Raw genomic sequence first — 15,161 nt, forward strand, 5'->3', positions numbered from 1 at the left:
GATGGTAAATCATGGCACTGCAGGACTCTCAGCAAGTTCAAGCCCAAACCAAACTCAATGCTCTTGACTCCAGTCTGACTCATGGCGACCCTACAGAGGGCTTTGGCATTTGTCCATCTTTCTGGAAGCAAACAGACTCATCTTTCTGCCTCGACAGAAAGATGGCTTTGAACTGGTGGTGGCTTTGAACATTCAACCTTGCAGACGGCAGTCCAATGCTTACCCCACAGCGCCCCCAGGGCTGAGAGTAGAACATGAGCCCTTGTGGGAGGTACTCGCAAAAGCGGTCAACTGAGGACTCTCTGGCTAGAGGACTTGAGTTCTTCCAGGCTGGGGCCAGGCCCGAGAGGGCAGGGCCCCAGCGCCAGGGCTGCCCCCAATACCCCTGCTCTGCAAGTGTGCAGCTGCACGTGTGCTACCCGCGAGTAGGCAAGCGTGTGCACACGGTGCCTGGCCCGCACCAGCTGGAGGGGCTACCCAGGGGCCTCCTTCAAGAGGCGAGCTGTGTGCTGATGATGGGCACACCTGAATGACACAGGGGCTTCCCCCTCTGCACACATGGGCAGGCGCCTGGGGAGGGCACCTGGGATGGGGTGGGGGCCGGTAGTGGGCGCAGATCCAGCACACCGTAGGTATGTGGAAAAGTGAAGCCCATGCATGACCAGAAATCCCAGTGCACATGCCAGGGCGGCGGGTGGGGGGTCCAAGGGCCCCTGCTGGGTACCAGTGGGGGCCTGGGTGTGTGAGTGCCCTGCTGGGTGCCCAGCAGGACCCTGGAGCCCCTGGAGCAGGCTGGCTCCTTGCGGAGCACGCCAGGGCCTCGCCGTGTTCCGTGTTCCGGTGCCTGTGTGGGGTGCTGCCAAGGATGCGTTGGCGGCGTGTGTGTGTGTGTGTGTGTGTGTGTGCGCGCGCGCGCGGAGGGTGTGTAGGAAGAGGCGTTCGCTCCCTTAGACCTTGCTTCTTTCTGTGGTTTGGTTTCTATAGAGACACTTCCTGTGGCAGAGAAAAGAGGTAGTGAGCTGCTGTTGCAGGATGTGAGAGCCGATGTGAGAGCCGAAGGAGCCACGGAGCCGCGCGGGCTCTCTGCCGCCCGCCTGCCCTACAAGCTCCGGCCGCCGGCCCTGCCCGCTGTCCCCATGGTGGGCGCCCCCCGCGCCGGGGACCCCTGATCAGCAGCGGCATGCCAGGGAAGCCCAAGCACCTGGGCGTCCCCAACGGGCGCATGGTGAGTGTGGGCTCCGGGCCAGGGACACGGGGAGGGGTAGGCACACCCAGGGCAGAGCCCCAGAGGCGTGCCCCGTGGGGCCCAGCAAAGGAGAGAAGTTGGAAACAGCCGGCAACAGGCAGCGGGACTGATGCGCTCACCCCAGGACCCTCCCAGGTGGTTCTCTGGAGACATGGGACTCTGGGGATCAGGGCAGGTTAGAGTGGGCACTGCTTCTGGTCCAGGCCCGCCCCACCCCTCCAGCTCACTTGCTGCTACATTGGCACCGCCGGAGTTGTCTCTCTGCTTGGACAACGCCTCCCTGCCTGAGTGGTTCAAGCCCCCCGACACCCCCCCCACACCCTTCTCCCCAGGACCCTGGTGCCCAAGGGTCACCTCACTGGGTCACTGTCCCACAGCTGCGTTGGCTCCATCATCTTCCTCAGCTACTCCTGGGCCCTTGGGCGGGCTGGTCAGCATGGGCAGGCTGGGCTGCAGAATTGGTGCCACGTCTAAGTGCTCAGTGGTTCCAGGAAGGTGGTGGCACTGGGCACTAGGACAGCCTGGCCACACTGTCCCACTCCCACACCCTCTCTCCCACCCTGAGGCCACACTCAGAAAGCCAGCTTCTGCGTTCATTTGGCAGATAGGATGGGCAGGGCTGGGCCTTCCTGTCCCAAAGTCCCTAGCCCACCTCTGACCTTCCTCTACTTGGCTCCATTGGACCCCAACAGACCTGGCTTGAGTCTCAGCACTGCTGTCCTTTATTGGAGGTGGGGGTGGGAGAGGGGCGGGGAAAACTCCTCTTGGAGCCTCAGTTTCTGAGTCTGAAAAATGGGGAGATTACAGCAGCTCTCAAAGGCTTATTGAGGTGATTAAGTGGATTGATGAACCTGAGGACGGGGACTCATTAGGGGGGCTCCATACATGTCAGTCCAGTGCCCACCTGTGCCCTCTGCCTTCCTCATGGGCCTCCCGCCTCGAAGAAGCTGAGCCACCTTCCCTTCCCCCCACCCCACCCCCTAATTCCCAAGACCTGCCTCTAGTTCTTCATCTCTCAGCCTAAGCCAACCCCGCAAGGGTGACCAAGCCCCTCTTTTACCGTCTCTCTCACCCACAGAACTTTGAAAGCTCCAAGCACCCACCCTGCCCACTCCAGAGCCCTGACTCTTCCTCCACGGCTTGCCCTCTCTTAAGCAGGTGTCCCCCAGGGTTTCTTGACCCCAGCCTTGTTCAGAGCATGAGAGACACCCCTGCCCTTCCAGCAACCTTCTTGGGTCCTCTCCTGGGCACTGCCTGACTGGCAAAGGGCTATTGGCAGATGTCTCAGTCTGGTCTCAAGGGCAGGGGTGTGAACTTGAGAGACACCTAGGAACCAAGTTTCTCCTGCCTTCCAGAAGTGACCCTTGAGGGAGACTCAGTGGAGTGAATAACACCCAAGGTCACCAGTGAGCAGAGGGGCCCACATTTGACCCCATTAGGGAGGACTCTCATTCCAATGCTCTCCCACCTCCTGCACTGCCTGGCTGGGATGTCCTCCCCTTCCTCCACCCCCTGCCACCTCCCCCCATCCCAACCCACCGTGTTCCCTGCTAAGGCAGCTTCTTTTGCCTACCTTGCCTTTCTGCCACTCAGCTTGTCAGGCGCCTGCAATGAAACCTGTCACTTAGAGATGTCTCCACAGAACCCCCACCGCCACTTGGCTGATCCGTTCGTTCATTTATTTCACAGACACTCCTCAGCACCTGCTCTGTGAGGTCCCCCCTAGCCACTCAAGTCCCAGGCACAGGGCACCTGGACTCTGCCCACCAGCAGCCTCAGCCTAGCCAGTCGTGAAAGACACTAGATTAAACTGTCGGTTTGGGTAAGGCCCCGGAGCAGGCCGAGACAAAGTGGGGGTAACCTGCGGAGGGAGAGACCTTCTCTGCAGAAGGCAGTCCCTGCCCCAGCAGAGGCTGCAGCATGGTCTGAATATGCTGATACGGGGGAGAGGGGTCTGGAGCAGAGTGAACCCTGGAGAGGGAGCGGGGCAGTTCTCATGCCTGTTGCTCTCAGGGGGCCTGTGTGTCTCCCCACTGGAGGAGAACAACTTCGAGGGACCATTTGGCGCACTGGGGTCAGTTCTATGGGACTGGCACAGGCCAGGCGGTTGGGGTCAGGCACCCAGGGTTCTGTGGGGCATCCCCAGAGAGGCTCCTGGAACCTCAGTTTCCTCAAGTGACCAGCATGAAAGCTGCTCAGTAACTCAACCTCCCTCCACCCCCTTTGAGGCCTGACCCTTCCAAAACGCAGAGTTCAGTGGGCCCCCTTGAGCCCTTCACCCCACCTGTGCACCAAGGGCCGAGGCCCTGTGGCATCCTTCCTCCCCTGGTGCCTCTCTGCTCCACAGGCAGACAGCTTGGGTGAGGGAAGAGCTCGGGGCTCCAGTCAGGCACACTGGGCTCTAGGCACAGCCATGTGACTCCTCTGGGCCTTGGTTTGGCCATCAGTCAAACAGGGCATTGCCTGTCGTGCAGGATAAGGCTATGTGTGGAGCAACGATATGGGTACGTGCTGCCAAGGCTCGCCTATGGCAAGGTCAAAACCAAACTCAAACTCACTGGCATCCAGTCGCTGCCAACGCACAGTGGCCCTACAGTGCAGAGGAGAACTCACTGCCCCTGTGAGTTTCCGAGGCTCTCACTTTTTCTGGGAATAGAAAGTTTTGTCATCCCTCGAAGCAGCTGGCGGTTTTGAACCCCTGACCTTGCTAGTAGCAGCCCAGCGCAGAACCCACTATGCCAGCAGGGCTCCTGAGAAGCCTGTCACATAGGTGGAGCTCAGGAAAGTTAAGCCTACCTTTGGACTGTCAGATACCAACAGCTCCTCCTGGGCCCACTTCTGAAGGAAAGGTATGGAAAACAGAGGCCTGCCCATGGGGTCACAGGCCACCACATCCTCCCTCAACGCCTTCTCCTTTCTCCCATTCACTCATCACTTCTCCTCCTGCGGGCTGGGTGGGCTGGGCGAGGCCAGGCGAAGCCATCTCTGCCTAGCACAACTTCCCCAGGCCGGACAGCAGTCTGTCAGAGCCTGGTCCCAGGCTGACCGCACACTGACGTGTTCACACTCAACCCCCATTCAATTTCATCCAACTTGGTCCCGCCCAAGAGAATGGAAATCCCAAGCCCCATGTTAGCAGGGGGAAACTGAGGCTGAGAGGAGGGAAATCACTTGCCCTCAAGAGAAGGCACTAGAATTGGATTCTCTTTTCACTTCCTCCCACCTTCAGATTCCTGTCTCTGCTCAGCCTTGGCCCCAGCTGTACCAGGAGCCAACTGGGCAGGAGGCTGAGCCTCCCTGCAGTCCCTCCTGCAAGCCCGCTCTGCTGCCAAGGGTTACCAAACTAGCAAGCAGAAAGGCTGGCCACTCGTGTGGGCAGGGGTCCTGGGGAGGATCGGTGTTGGGGATGCCTGGCTTTAACAGGCAGCATCTGGGGGCTCTGGTGGGGGGAGTAGGAACAGATTCTCCAGGCAGAGGAAAGAGCAAAGCAGGAAACTAGAGTGTGTAGGGGTATGTGTGCTGGGTGTGTGGGGGGACAGGGGGTGTATGGAATAGAAAAGTTGGATGAAGTGCAGGGTGGGAGCTGGAGGGACCCCAGGTAGGTGGAAGGGGTGCATGAGTCAAGCCCTGGGGGAAATTCAGGTTGCAAACTGACCCCTCCAGGGCCTCCTAGGGCAGCAGTGGGGCCAGATGGTGGCACAGCTGGGTGGCGTAGAGCCAGGCCCACCTGAGGACGGTCTGTTCAACATAATGTAAATGGGCCAAACAAAATCTAGAGCCCCTGCCCCTCCTGCCCAGGAGGTAGAGTCTTGGAAGGCTCTGAGCCAGGCAGAGGAGGTGCAGGAGGAGGGCAGGACCAAGCAGCCATCCCAGGGAAGGGGAAGCAGGCAGAGGAAGGAGCTTCCCGGATGTTGGGGGGCCTACCTCCCTGGGGTGGGGAACCCAGTGGTCGGAGGAATACACCTGGGAGGAGTCCACAGGAGCAGGAGGTGGGCAGGGGTGCGGCAGCACACTTCCGCTAGAAGTGACAGTGTTGCTGGCTGTGTTCCCTGCATGAAAAGGTGTGGCCCAGCAGGAGGGAGCTCTGAGGGGGGGGTAAGGCAGGGAGTGGGGTGCGGAGTGACCCCCAAACCTCCTCCTGAGCATCTTATCCTCTGGCTCCAGGTTGCGAGTTCTTCCCTGTAGCAAGGCTGCTGTTCAGGGCCAGCCAGGGTTGCCCCTTTACACTTCAACAAAGTTTTTCACCAAAATACTTAAACAGAATTAACTTGTAGGCGTCAGTTCTTCGGCTCTGACTCATGGTAACCCCGTGTGTCAGGACTGTGCTCCCAAGGGCTGCTCTTTTGGAAGTCCATCACCAGGCCTTTCTCTGAAGGTACCTCTGGTGGACTCTAATCTCCAGTCTTTCGGTTAGCAGCCACACACATGAACTATTTTCATTACCTAGGGCCTCTAAAATCCTCCATCTGTGGGATGCCACCTACAGAAGATTGCTTTGTAAGCTGGGTGCTCCCAGGGTGCTGTGCAAGTGGGGAGCTGTGAGTGCAGCAAAGAGGGAGGAAGGGAGTGACTTCCTGGGGGGGGGGCAGGAATGTTTTGCAGGGCTGTTTGGGGGGGGGGCTGGAAAGAATGGGGCAGGTGGTGGAAAGCTTCCAGAGGCAGGGCCAAGTGAAAAATGTAGGAGGTGAGAAGGAGGGGAAACTGGGGATGACTCAAGCCCTGGAGTTGGGATCCCAGGTGAGAGGAAGACAGACAGGCTACAGAGAAGCAGCTTTGGCCCTCTGTATTTGCCAGTGCAGAGGGCAGGTTCCACGGAGGACTCCTGAAACACTTAAAGGAAGTTGAGTATGTGTGTCTGGATGTTTGTCTGGAGCTGGGAGTCTGTGGGTGGGAGCAAGGGGCGGGGCAGAGCCAGGTAGAGGTAGAAGCTGCTCTGAGCAAACATTAAGGAGTTGCCGGGGAGGTGCCCACTGAAGGAGTCATTTTCAGAGGAGTTTCTCTATTTCACTAAAGCTGGGAGCCAGGGGGCAGGGGGGTGGATTCCCAGAGGCACCTGAACCATGCTCTGGGATCTGGAGGGGGAGGCTGGATGGAGTGGATCTCTACAGTGCTGCTCACAGGGTGGTCCACGTGCCTGCAGAACCAGCAGCAGCATTGCCGGGGAAGCTTGTTAGAAAGGAAGACCTCTGAACCTGTAGCTGTGCAGGTGGGGTCCCAGGTGTGAGGACCACATCAGGTTGAGAACCACTGCTCTACACTAGAGCCCCAGCAGCTTGTGCTGAACTCAAGGTGGGGAAGACTTGTGGGTGACCATGAGTCCCAAGAAAAAACAGCTGCAATGGAGATCCTCAGCTCCGAAGACACTTCTGCCTCCGCAGACACAGGGTTGCAAACAATGATGCAACCCTTCCCACTTGCTGCCTCCTGGTAGACTCACTCACACACAGCCCCGGGAAGGGGAAGGGGGTTCCTATGGTTAGCATCAGCTCCTGTTTATAGATGGAGACGCAGAAAGGGATTAAGGAACTCACCCAAAGTTGCCCAGCTAGTCCTGTGCCAGAGGCAGGATTAAAAGTGGGTGATCCTACCACCATGCTGGGCCCACCCAAGGGTGATGGGCTAAGTCCTAGCCCATATGCTAATTGCCCTACATTCCTCACCACCCCTTTAAAAACCTTCACCCCCAGCTGCTGGGTACACTTCCCTGACCTGTTGGCCTAGATCACGAACCTCGTCCGTCCGTCTGGGAGCTCCCCACACCGAATAAAGCTATTTCTGTTTCTGCTCTCCCTTGTCCTGTCAGTCATGTCCGTCTTCCTCCCTGTTCCTCAGTTTCGCCTTTACAGTGGGTAGCACTGGTGTGGCTGGGGTGCCCAGGCTGGGGGTGGGGCACAGCCCAGCTCCTGGCTGCACCTTTGACTTTGCACCTGGGGTCTCTTTTAGGTTCTGGCAGTCTCTGATGGAGGTGAGTGACAGCCCGTGGGACGCCTGGACGCCTGGGTCAGGGCTGGGGATGGGCTGGGGCACCCCTGCCACATGCTGTCTTTCTAAGTCCTGAACCGGGAGAGTGGATGGGACTGTGCAGGGGCAGGTGGGTGGCCGAAGTTGACTCTTCCATATTCTTCCCTGGCAGAGCTGAGCAGTGTGGTGGGGTCCCAGGACCAGGGCCGGGGCAGCTCCCTCAGCATCCACAGCCTCCCCAGTGGTCCCAGCAGCCCCTTCCCCACCGAGGAGCAGCCTGTGGCCAGCTGGGCTTCGTCCTTCGAGCGGCTGCTGCAGGACCCTTTGGGCCTGGCTTACTTCACTGTAAGCCCTAGGGTGGGGTGGGGTGGAGTGGGCAGGTGGCAGTGGCCCAGGGATGGGGCGGGCACGGAGAAGTCAGACATGGAGCTGGCCGGACGGGCCTCCTTTGTTTCGCCCTCAGCTAGCCTGTCTTGTACCTTTTCTCTCTTCCTTTCCCTGGCTCCTGTGGGTCACACCTGTGGACCAGTCTGGCTCAGCCCCATTCTGTCCCAATCTCTAAACAACCCCTCTGACTAGGTGTCTGCCTCTCCCTCCCTCCTCCTCCCTCCCCAGGAGTTTCTGAAGAAGGAGTTCAGCGCAGAGAACTTGACTTTCTGGAAGGCCTGCGAGCACTTTCAACAGATTCCAGCCAGCGACAAGCAGCAGGTAGGGGGGCAGGGAGGGGCTGGAGCACGAGGTGGGGACTAGGGCTTGGGCTGCCCCCTGACCATCTCCTCTGGTCCCTGCTCCCCAGCTAGCTCAGGAAGCCCACCGCATCTACCAGGAGTACCTATCCAGCCAGGCGCTGAGCCCCGTGAACATCGACCGGCAGGCGTGGCTGGGCGAGGAGGTGCTGGCGCAGCCCAGGCCAGACATGTTCCGGGCGCCGCAGCTTCAGGTGCGCAGGCCCAGTGGGTGGGGAGCGGGAGACGAGCGCAGAGGCGGCTCCGAGCCGAGCCGGGCGGAGGCAGGAGACTGGCGCGCCGAGCGCCGGCGTCGGGCCGCTGTCCGAAAGGTGGCAACCCGAACCCACCAGTCGCTCGGTTGGGGACGGACGCGGCGGCCGGCTCCGGGGACGCTTTGCAGCTCAGCAAGCCTTCATGCTTGGGCACCGACCGCTGGTAGCGGGTTGGAAGAAACCGTTTCAGAAGCCCACAGGGGCACATCGATCTACCCTGCCCAGAAGGGTCGCCAGGAAGGAGGGTTCTGTTTGATTTGATATCCTTTATTTGAATGCTGCGGCGGCGGTAAGCCTTTCGGCAGCTCCCGGGAAAGCTGACGGTTTGCACCCGCAGCTGCTCCACGGGGAGAAAGAGGCGGCGGTCGGTTTTGCTAACCACGTGCCACAGAGGACGTCCAGTGGGGCCACTTGTCCTCTGGCCGGCAGGATGGGTCACCGTGAGTGGCTTATCCATCCAGCTTAGGGGAGAATCTGCCGGTGATTGACGTGGGGGGCTGCTCCCAACCTTTGCACCGCTCCGCGGGGTAAGGATGCGGCAGTTCTTCGTTGGGATGGACAGCTCTGGAAACCCTATGGGGCAGTAAGTCCCACTCTGCCCTAGGGGCTCCTATGAACGTGAACCGGCACTCAGCAACGGGTTTGACTTTGGGGTACAGAGCTTACTGTGGACATACCCTTCTGGGTTGGAGGGCCTTACGAGGAGGGGCTTTGAAGTAGGGCGGCTAGGGGAGGGGCGGAGTCGCTGGGGTAGGGGCGCGACTGACAGCCGGAGGGGGGGCTGGGCGTGGAAGGGGTGGGGCTTCAGGAACTGCTGAGGACCGCGGCCAAGAACGCAGCACCTAGGTTGGGGGGTGGGGGCCCTGCCCATCCCGAGAGCAGGGCCCCTTCCCCGCCACGTATCCGGCTCTCGCCCGCAGATCTTCAACTTGATGAAGTTCGACAGCTACGCGCGCTTCGTCAAGTCCCCGCTGTACCGCGAGTGCCTGCTAGCTGAGGCCGAGGGCCGCGCGCTGCGGGAACCCGGCTCCTCCCGCCTGCGCAGCCCCGACGCCACCAGGAAGGTGCGGGCGGAGGTGCCGTGGGAGACCGGGAGCTGGCCGACCGTACGCAGGAGGGGACGCCCCGGGTGCAGATCTGCGGGGGTGCGCCCCAAGTCTGCCCGGGGCTAGGGCCCCTTCCATGCCGGCGCCTTCCTGTGCCCGCAGAAGCCGAAGCTGAAGCCCGGGAAGTCGCTGCCGCTGGGCGTGGAGGAGCTGGGGCAGCTGCCGCCGGCTGAGGGTCCTGGGGGCCGCCCGCTCCGCAAGTCCTTCCGCAGGGGTGAGGGGGTGGGGGCCGCCGCGGAGAGGTGGCTGGGGGGGGGTGGAGTGGTAGGAGATGGGGCAGGCCTTAGGAATGCCCCTCCCCCCTATGTGTGTCCCTGTGACCATCGTGTTCCCCTCAGATGTTTAGGAAACCTCGAGGTAGCAATGCTTATAGGGATCCCAACCGCATTGGACACTTGCAAGAGGGCGCCCATAAGGCCCTGGAACGGCCAAGGAGAGGCCTGGGCAGAGCGGAGGCGGAGGGTGTGTGTGTGTGTGTGTGTGTGTAACATTCATGGTCCCCCCTCCCTCAGAGCTGGCTGGTGGGGCTGCAAACCTGCGCCGCGAGTCTCAGGGGTCCCTGAACTCCTCTGCCAGCCTGGACCTGGGCTTTCTCGCCTTTGTCAGCAGCAAGTCAGAGGTGAGCCAACTGAGGGGCAGACCACCACTAGGGCCACCGCCATTCCCTGTCAGAGGCCCACTGCCATCTCCTGGCTTGCTCCAGCCCGCCCAATTCTTTAGCCTTCCATCCCTCACCCCCGCCCCTCATCACATTGAGTCCTGTCTGCCCATGTGTGGGTCCCCGTGGCGGTTTCATATGCCCAGGTGGACACAGAGGTGTGTGTGTGCGTGTGCGTGTGTGTGAAGATGGACCTGTCTCCAGGGCCCGCATTTATACTGGTGTATAGGTTCATGCAAATGTGCTTGTAGGAGACTGTAACCACACGGGTGCCCTTGGGTATGTGCTCACCCCGTGAGCATGCTTGCCTCAAACTATCTGCACACCTTTGTGTGTGCACACATACCCTCCCCTCACTTCTGTCCAGAACCAGAGCCACCGGAAGAGCCTGGGGAGTGCAGAGGGTGAGAGCGAAGGGCAAGGGCGGCCAGGGAAGTACTGCTGTGTGTACTTGCCTGATGGGACAGCCTCCTTGGCCCTGGCTCGCCCTGGCCTCACCATCCGGGACATGCTGGCAGGCATCTGTGAGAAGCGAGGCCTCTCTCTCCCGGACATTAAGGTCTACCTGGTGGGCAAAGAGCAGGTAAGAACCTGGCCTGGCCCTCTACTCTGCCCATACCACCCCCCCACACACCCACAAATCCTGCCCCCTGGTCCTGTCTCTGGCCAGCCATGACCTCAGCCCCACTCCATCTCTAACTTCTAGAGCAAACTCCATTCCAACCCTACTCCCAAGCATCACCCCCTTCCTTTCCAGCCTCCCACTCCCATGCCCATCTCCAAACCAACCCCAGCACCAACTCCTCACTCAAACTCAGACATCTCACCCTGACGAAAATCCCATCCTCTACTCCATACCCCTGTTTTCCAATTTCTTCCGTCATCCACACCGGGATAGTCTTAGGGAGCTAAAGCTGCCCACCCCCTTCCCCCAACCCCCATCACTCCCAGAATCCTAATGCCATCTCCATAGCTCCATGCCATCTCTGAAATGGGCATTTGTAGGGTCCTCGCCACCTCTGCCATTAGGGACACCCAGCCTGACTTATCCAGGCAAAACTTCCCCTTAGGTGCAAACTAGCATTAAGCGTTAAAGAGGAGTCTAGGGAAAACAAGCCACACTTGAAACAAAGTCATTCAGTGTGTGTGTGTGTGTGTATATATAGATGGGGGGGGGGATAAAGGAAGAAGGCTACATTCATTCCAAGGGTGCTGTTGGGATTTCCTTCACCTAGGAAATGGGCCCCAAGGTCCTGCCCAGGTGGCTAGGCAGACATGGGGACTTAGGTACTGCCTGCCAGGCCTGCAGACTGGGAGTGAGTCGGGCAGGGTGACATCTGGACCAGAGTCAAACCTGCAGAGAACGTGTCTGAGAGGGCAGCAGGTGTTATTCCTGGCTGGTGTGGGAAGGCTTCATGAAGGAGGCAGCAGGTGGTGAGACTAGGGAAGTTTCCGGCCTGGATGTGGGGGCAGGGCATTCCAGACAGAGGACACACTTAAGAAAGGCCTGGAGATGGGTAAATGCAGGACACATTAGGGGCTTAGCGGGTGAGGGGGTGAGGGCAGCAATGAAGAGGAGTCTGCCCACATTCAGGCTGCCAGGGCAGCCGCCAGCAGCCCAGATGGGGCTTCGTGTCCGCCTAAATATAACTTCACACCCACCACACTCCACATGTCCCTGTAGCACAGACAGGCCTGGTGCCAGGGAGAGGCTGGCCCAGCCACCCCCAGCCCCTGGACTGGTGCAGGCACATGGGGCCTCTGGAGTGGAAATCGTTAGTTACTGTTTATGTGTGTACCTACTGTGTGTCCTGCTGACCCCTGGGTAGCTTAAATGGTACGCACTTAACAGCAAACCCAGTGCTTAGTGATTCACATGCTCCCTGGTCGTGTAGTGGTTACGAGTTGGGTTGTGATCAGAAAAGTCAACAATTCCAACCCCCAGGAGATCACCGGGAGAAAGACCTGGCTTTCCATTCCTGTAAACAGTTGCAGGCTCTGAAACTCATGGGCCAGTTCTACCTTGTCCTCTAGGCTCACTCTGAATCGGCAGTGAGTGAGTTTGAATTCTCCCAGCAGTGCCATGGAAGAGAAGCCTGCCATCCTGCTTCCGCAAGGTCATAGACACTGAGACCCTCCTAGAGCCCAGTTCCACTCTGAAGCACTTAGGGTGGCACTAGGTTTGGTGTGTTTGGGCTTTGGTACCCTGTTTTTCAGTGAGGAGATGAGAGGTGTCCCCAGTAAAGGGGAATGAGAGAGCAGACATATGTCCAAAGAGGGACGAGACCTGGGGAGGGTGTTCAAAGGTGCGGAAGGAAATCCATGCAGCTGGACTGACTGCAGTGGAGATACCTGAGGGACAAGAGGACAGCTGTCCTGGAGGGAGAGTCAGTGCTGGCTCGGAAGGGGTGACCTCCACCAAGAAGACCTGAATTGCCTCGTCCCTCAGCCCTTTGGCCATGTCGCCCTCCCCACCTGTTGCCCATAGCTCCTGTCCTTGCCCATGCCCTCTGCGCCATTCCGGCCACCCTTCTCTTGTGGCCCTAGCCTCCTATGCCAACCTGCTCCTACCTCATCTGCACCCCTGAACTGTAACGGGGTCGGGGCATAGCAACTGTGGCAGGGAGTGACCATGGCGGCCTGACTGATGGATCAGGGTGGGAGAGACTGACCTTGTTTGGCGTCCACAGAAGGCCCTGGTGCTAGATCAGGACTGCACCGTGTTGGCGGACCAGGAAGTACGGCTGGAGAACAGGATCACTTTCGAGTGAGTACCCACCCGACAGCTTGGGGGCTGTCCCCTCCTCTCCCCTCCTCTCGGTAGCTGGTCTCCCTCAGGCCCAGACCCTGGGATAGCCCCGCCTCTGATCCGAGGCCATGTCTTCTCTAGGCTTGCTGTGGGTGGGTTGGGGCACTGGGACGGGTCGGGGGAGGAGAGGGAGGGACGGCCGGCTTTCCACCTCCTGGGCTCCCGCGCAGGCTGGAGGTGACTGCGCTGGAGAGGGTGGTGCGCATCTCCGCCAAGCCCACCAAGCGGCTGCAGGAGGCGCTGCAGCCCATCCTGGCGAAGCACGGCCTGAACCTGCAGCAGGTGACGCTGCACCAGGTAAGCCGCGGGGGCGCTGGCGGGAACCGGGCGGTGCGGGCCGGCGGGCTGCCCCGCGGGCTGCTGACCTGTCCCGCAGCCTGGCGAGAAGCAACCTCTGGATCTGGAGAAGCTAGTGAGCTCCGTGGCGGCCCAGAGACTGGTTTTGGATACTCCTCCGGGTAGGAGACCTTGAGCCCCCAAAGACCCGCAGCCTCTAGGAACCGCGCAGGAGGCAAACCAAAAACAGTCTCCGCTCTCTGCCACAGGTACTAAGATCACCAATGCCGGTGACCTGTCCCCCCACCGCAGCCAGGTGAGCAGGAGGAGGGTGCCCTGTCCTCTCCACCCACTGTGATGCCTCTCCTGGCTATGACTCTGACCTCGTTTTCTCACAGCAAACGACCTTGCTCAGGACCCAGGACAAGGCCGCCCACTCCCTTCCACTCCCCCCCAACTCGCTGGCCGAGCTGGCTAAGAAGCGGCAGACTTGTGATATCGAAGGTACTTCGGGGATGGCGAGGCCAGGGGCACAGAGGGGTCAGGGCGGTGGTTTGGGGGCTCTAGAGGGTGTCATGAGGGAGGCTTGAACTGGGCAGAGGGCAGAGAGACCCAAGGGGCTGGGCCAGGAAAGGGTTGTTGGCTCTGGGGTCTGGGAGGCTGTGGTCCCAGGAAGGGGAGCTGGAATCTGGTGGCCCCTGACTCTGAGAACCCCCTCAGGCCTGGTAGAGCTACTAAACCGGGTACAGAGCAGCGGAGCCCACGACCAGAGGGGCCTTCTTCGCAAAGAGGACCTAGTACTTCCAGAATTTCTGCAGCTGCCTCCCCAAGGGCCTAGCGCCCAGGAAACACCCCCACAGAAGGACTCAGAGGCCCCATCCAGGGAAGGCCACTTGGACTCGGCCCTCTGACAGCTGCCCGCAGTCCTGGCTGGCTGCATGGCACCTGAGAAAGCATGCCGCAGGTCCCTCTGCATGCCCTGTCTGTGCCACAAGTGCCCCTGCCCCCCTTTTCATGGGCGGGACCCATGGGAAAGTGGGAAAGGGTGGAGAGGGGGCTCCGGAGAGCCACACCCCACAGCTACCCTCCCCTAACCCCTCACAGGCATGTCCACTGTCCCCTTGCATCCAATCCCCTGCGGGGGGAGGTGGGTCCACTCCAGAGAGGCATTGTTGGCAATGCCAGCCCCTCCCTTCTGCCAGGGATCAGTGGGGGAGGGCGGACCCCTCCTCAGGGAGCTGGTCTGAGTCCAGGTTGGGGGTGCAGATGGGTAGCTTCTCCTTCCACAGACACAGATGGGACTGTCTATATTTTGCAGTTGGCTTTGGGGCAGCTGGGTATGTCCTGGATGTATGATACTGTTATTATAATAACTATTATTATTCTGTCATGAGGTGTGTTCCTTGTGTGTCTGCCTGCCTGGTGGGCTTACCCCCGTCCCTCACCCCCAGCTCCTCTACAAATCACACTGCCTCTGTCACTCAGCCAAATCAGGAAGTTCTTGGGGCACTCAGGATGTGCCTCCTCACTTCCTGTTGTCAGACGCCCTGTTTGATTGCACTGTGTGTGTGTGTGTGTGTGTAAGAGAAACCAAAAAAGGGAGGGAGGGGAGCCCCCTAGGGGGAACCCCCTCGGCAGACTTGGTGCTGTCCTGCAGTCCCTATGCGTCTTTGCATATTGTTCTGGCCTGTGTCCTCCTCTTCTTGGTGGACCTATAGCTGGAGGCTGTGTCTCAAACTTGACTGATGACCCTTTCGGATGCACTGGAAGCCAGTATGGGAGACGCTGGCTGCTGTGGGGGCAGAGGGCAGAGCCAGATCCTGCTCTGCTTCGACTGGAAGATCTTTTCTGTCCCAGGCAACCAGGCAAGCTTGGACACCCCACAGCCACAGTCTGCAGGTGGGCTTGGGAGGCCAGACTCAAGTAGTCCCAGTCCAGAGAGGTAAATACTGCCACAGGGGGCAGGGAGACAAAGGCACTGGACAAGGCACCTGAGGGTGAAGGGCTCTCTGGGAGCCACAGCCGGTCCAGCTCTCTTCCCACACCTCCTCTGTACACCTGTTCTTTCCCTTACCTGCCCCAAAGAGTGAGTGGTTCCCTCTGGT

General features: G+C 59.9%; 1 protein-coding gene across 1 annotated transcript; it reads left to right on the forward strand.

Moving 5' to 3' along the window:
* Window positions 1-931: 931 nt before the first annotated feature.
* On the forward strand, window positions 932-14,444 carry RGS14 (regulator of G protein signaling 14). The gene is made up of 15 exons (XM_075542023.1): window positions 932-1,225; window positions 7,190-7,211; window positions 7,380-7,552; window positions 7,823-7,915; window positions 8,004-8,147; window positions 9,128-9,271; window positions 9,416-9,527; window positions 9,826-9,932; window positions 10,339-10,554; window positions 12,662-12,738; window positions 12,951-13,077; window positions 13,157-13,238; window positions 13,326-13,372; window positions 13,455-13,560; window positions 13,777-14,444. Exons 1-15 carry the CDS (start codon window positions 1,181-1,183, stop codon window positions 13,965-13,967), a joined length of 1,686 nt encoding a protein of 561 aa, XP_075398138.1. The 5' UTR covers window positions 932-1,180; the 3' UTR covers window positions 13,968-14,444.
* Window positions 14,445-15,161: the final 717 nt, after the last annotated feature.

The sequence above is a fragment of the Tenrec ecaudatus genome, chromosome 2 (genome assembly GCF_050624435.1).
Source record: "Tenrec ecaudatus isolate mTenEca1 chromosome 2, mTenEca1.hap1, whole genome shotgun sequence".
Taxonomy (NCBI): domain Eukaryota; kingdom Metazoa; phylum Chordata; class Mammalia; order Afrosoricida; family Tenrecidae; genus Tenrec; species Tenrec ecaudatus.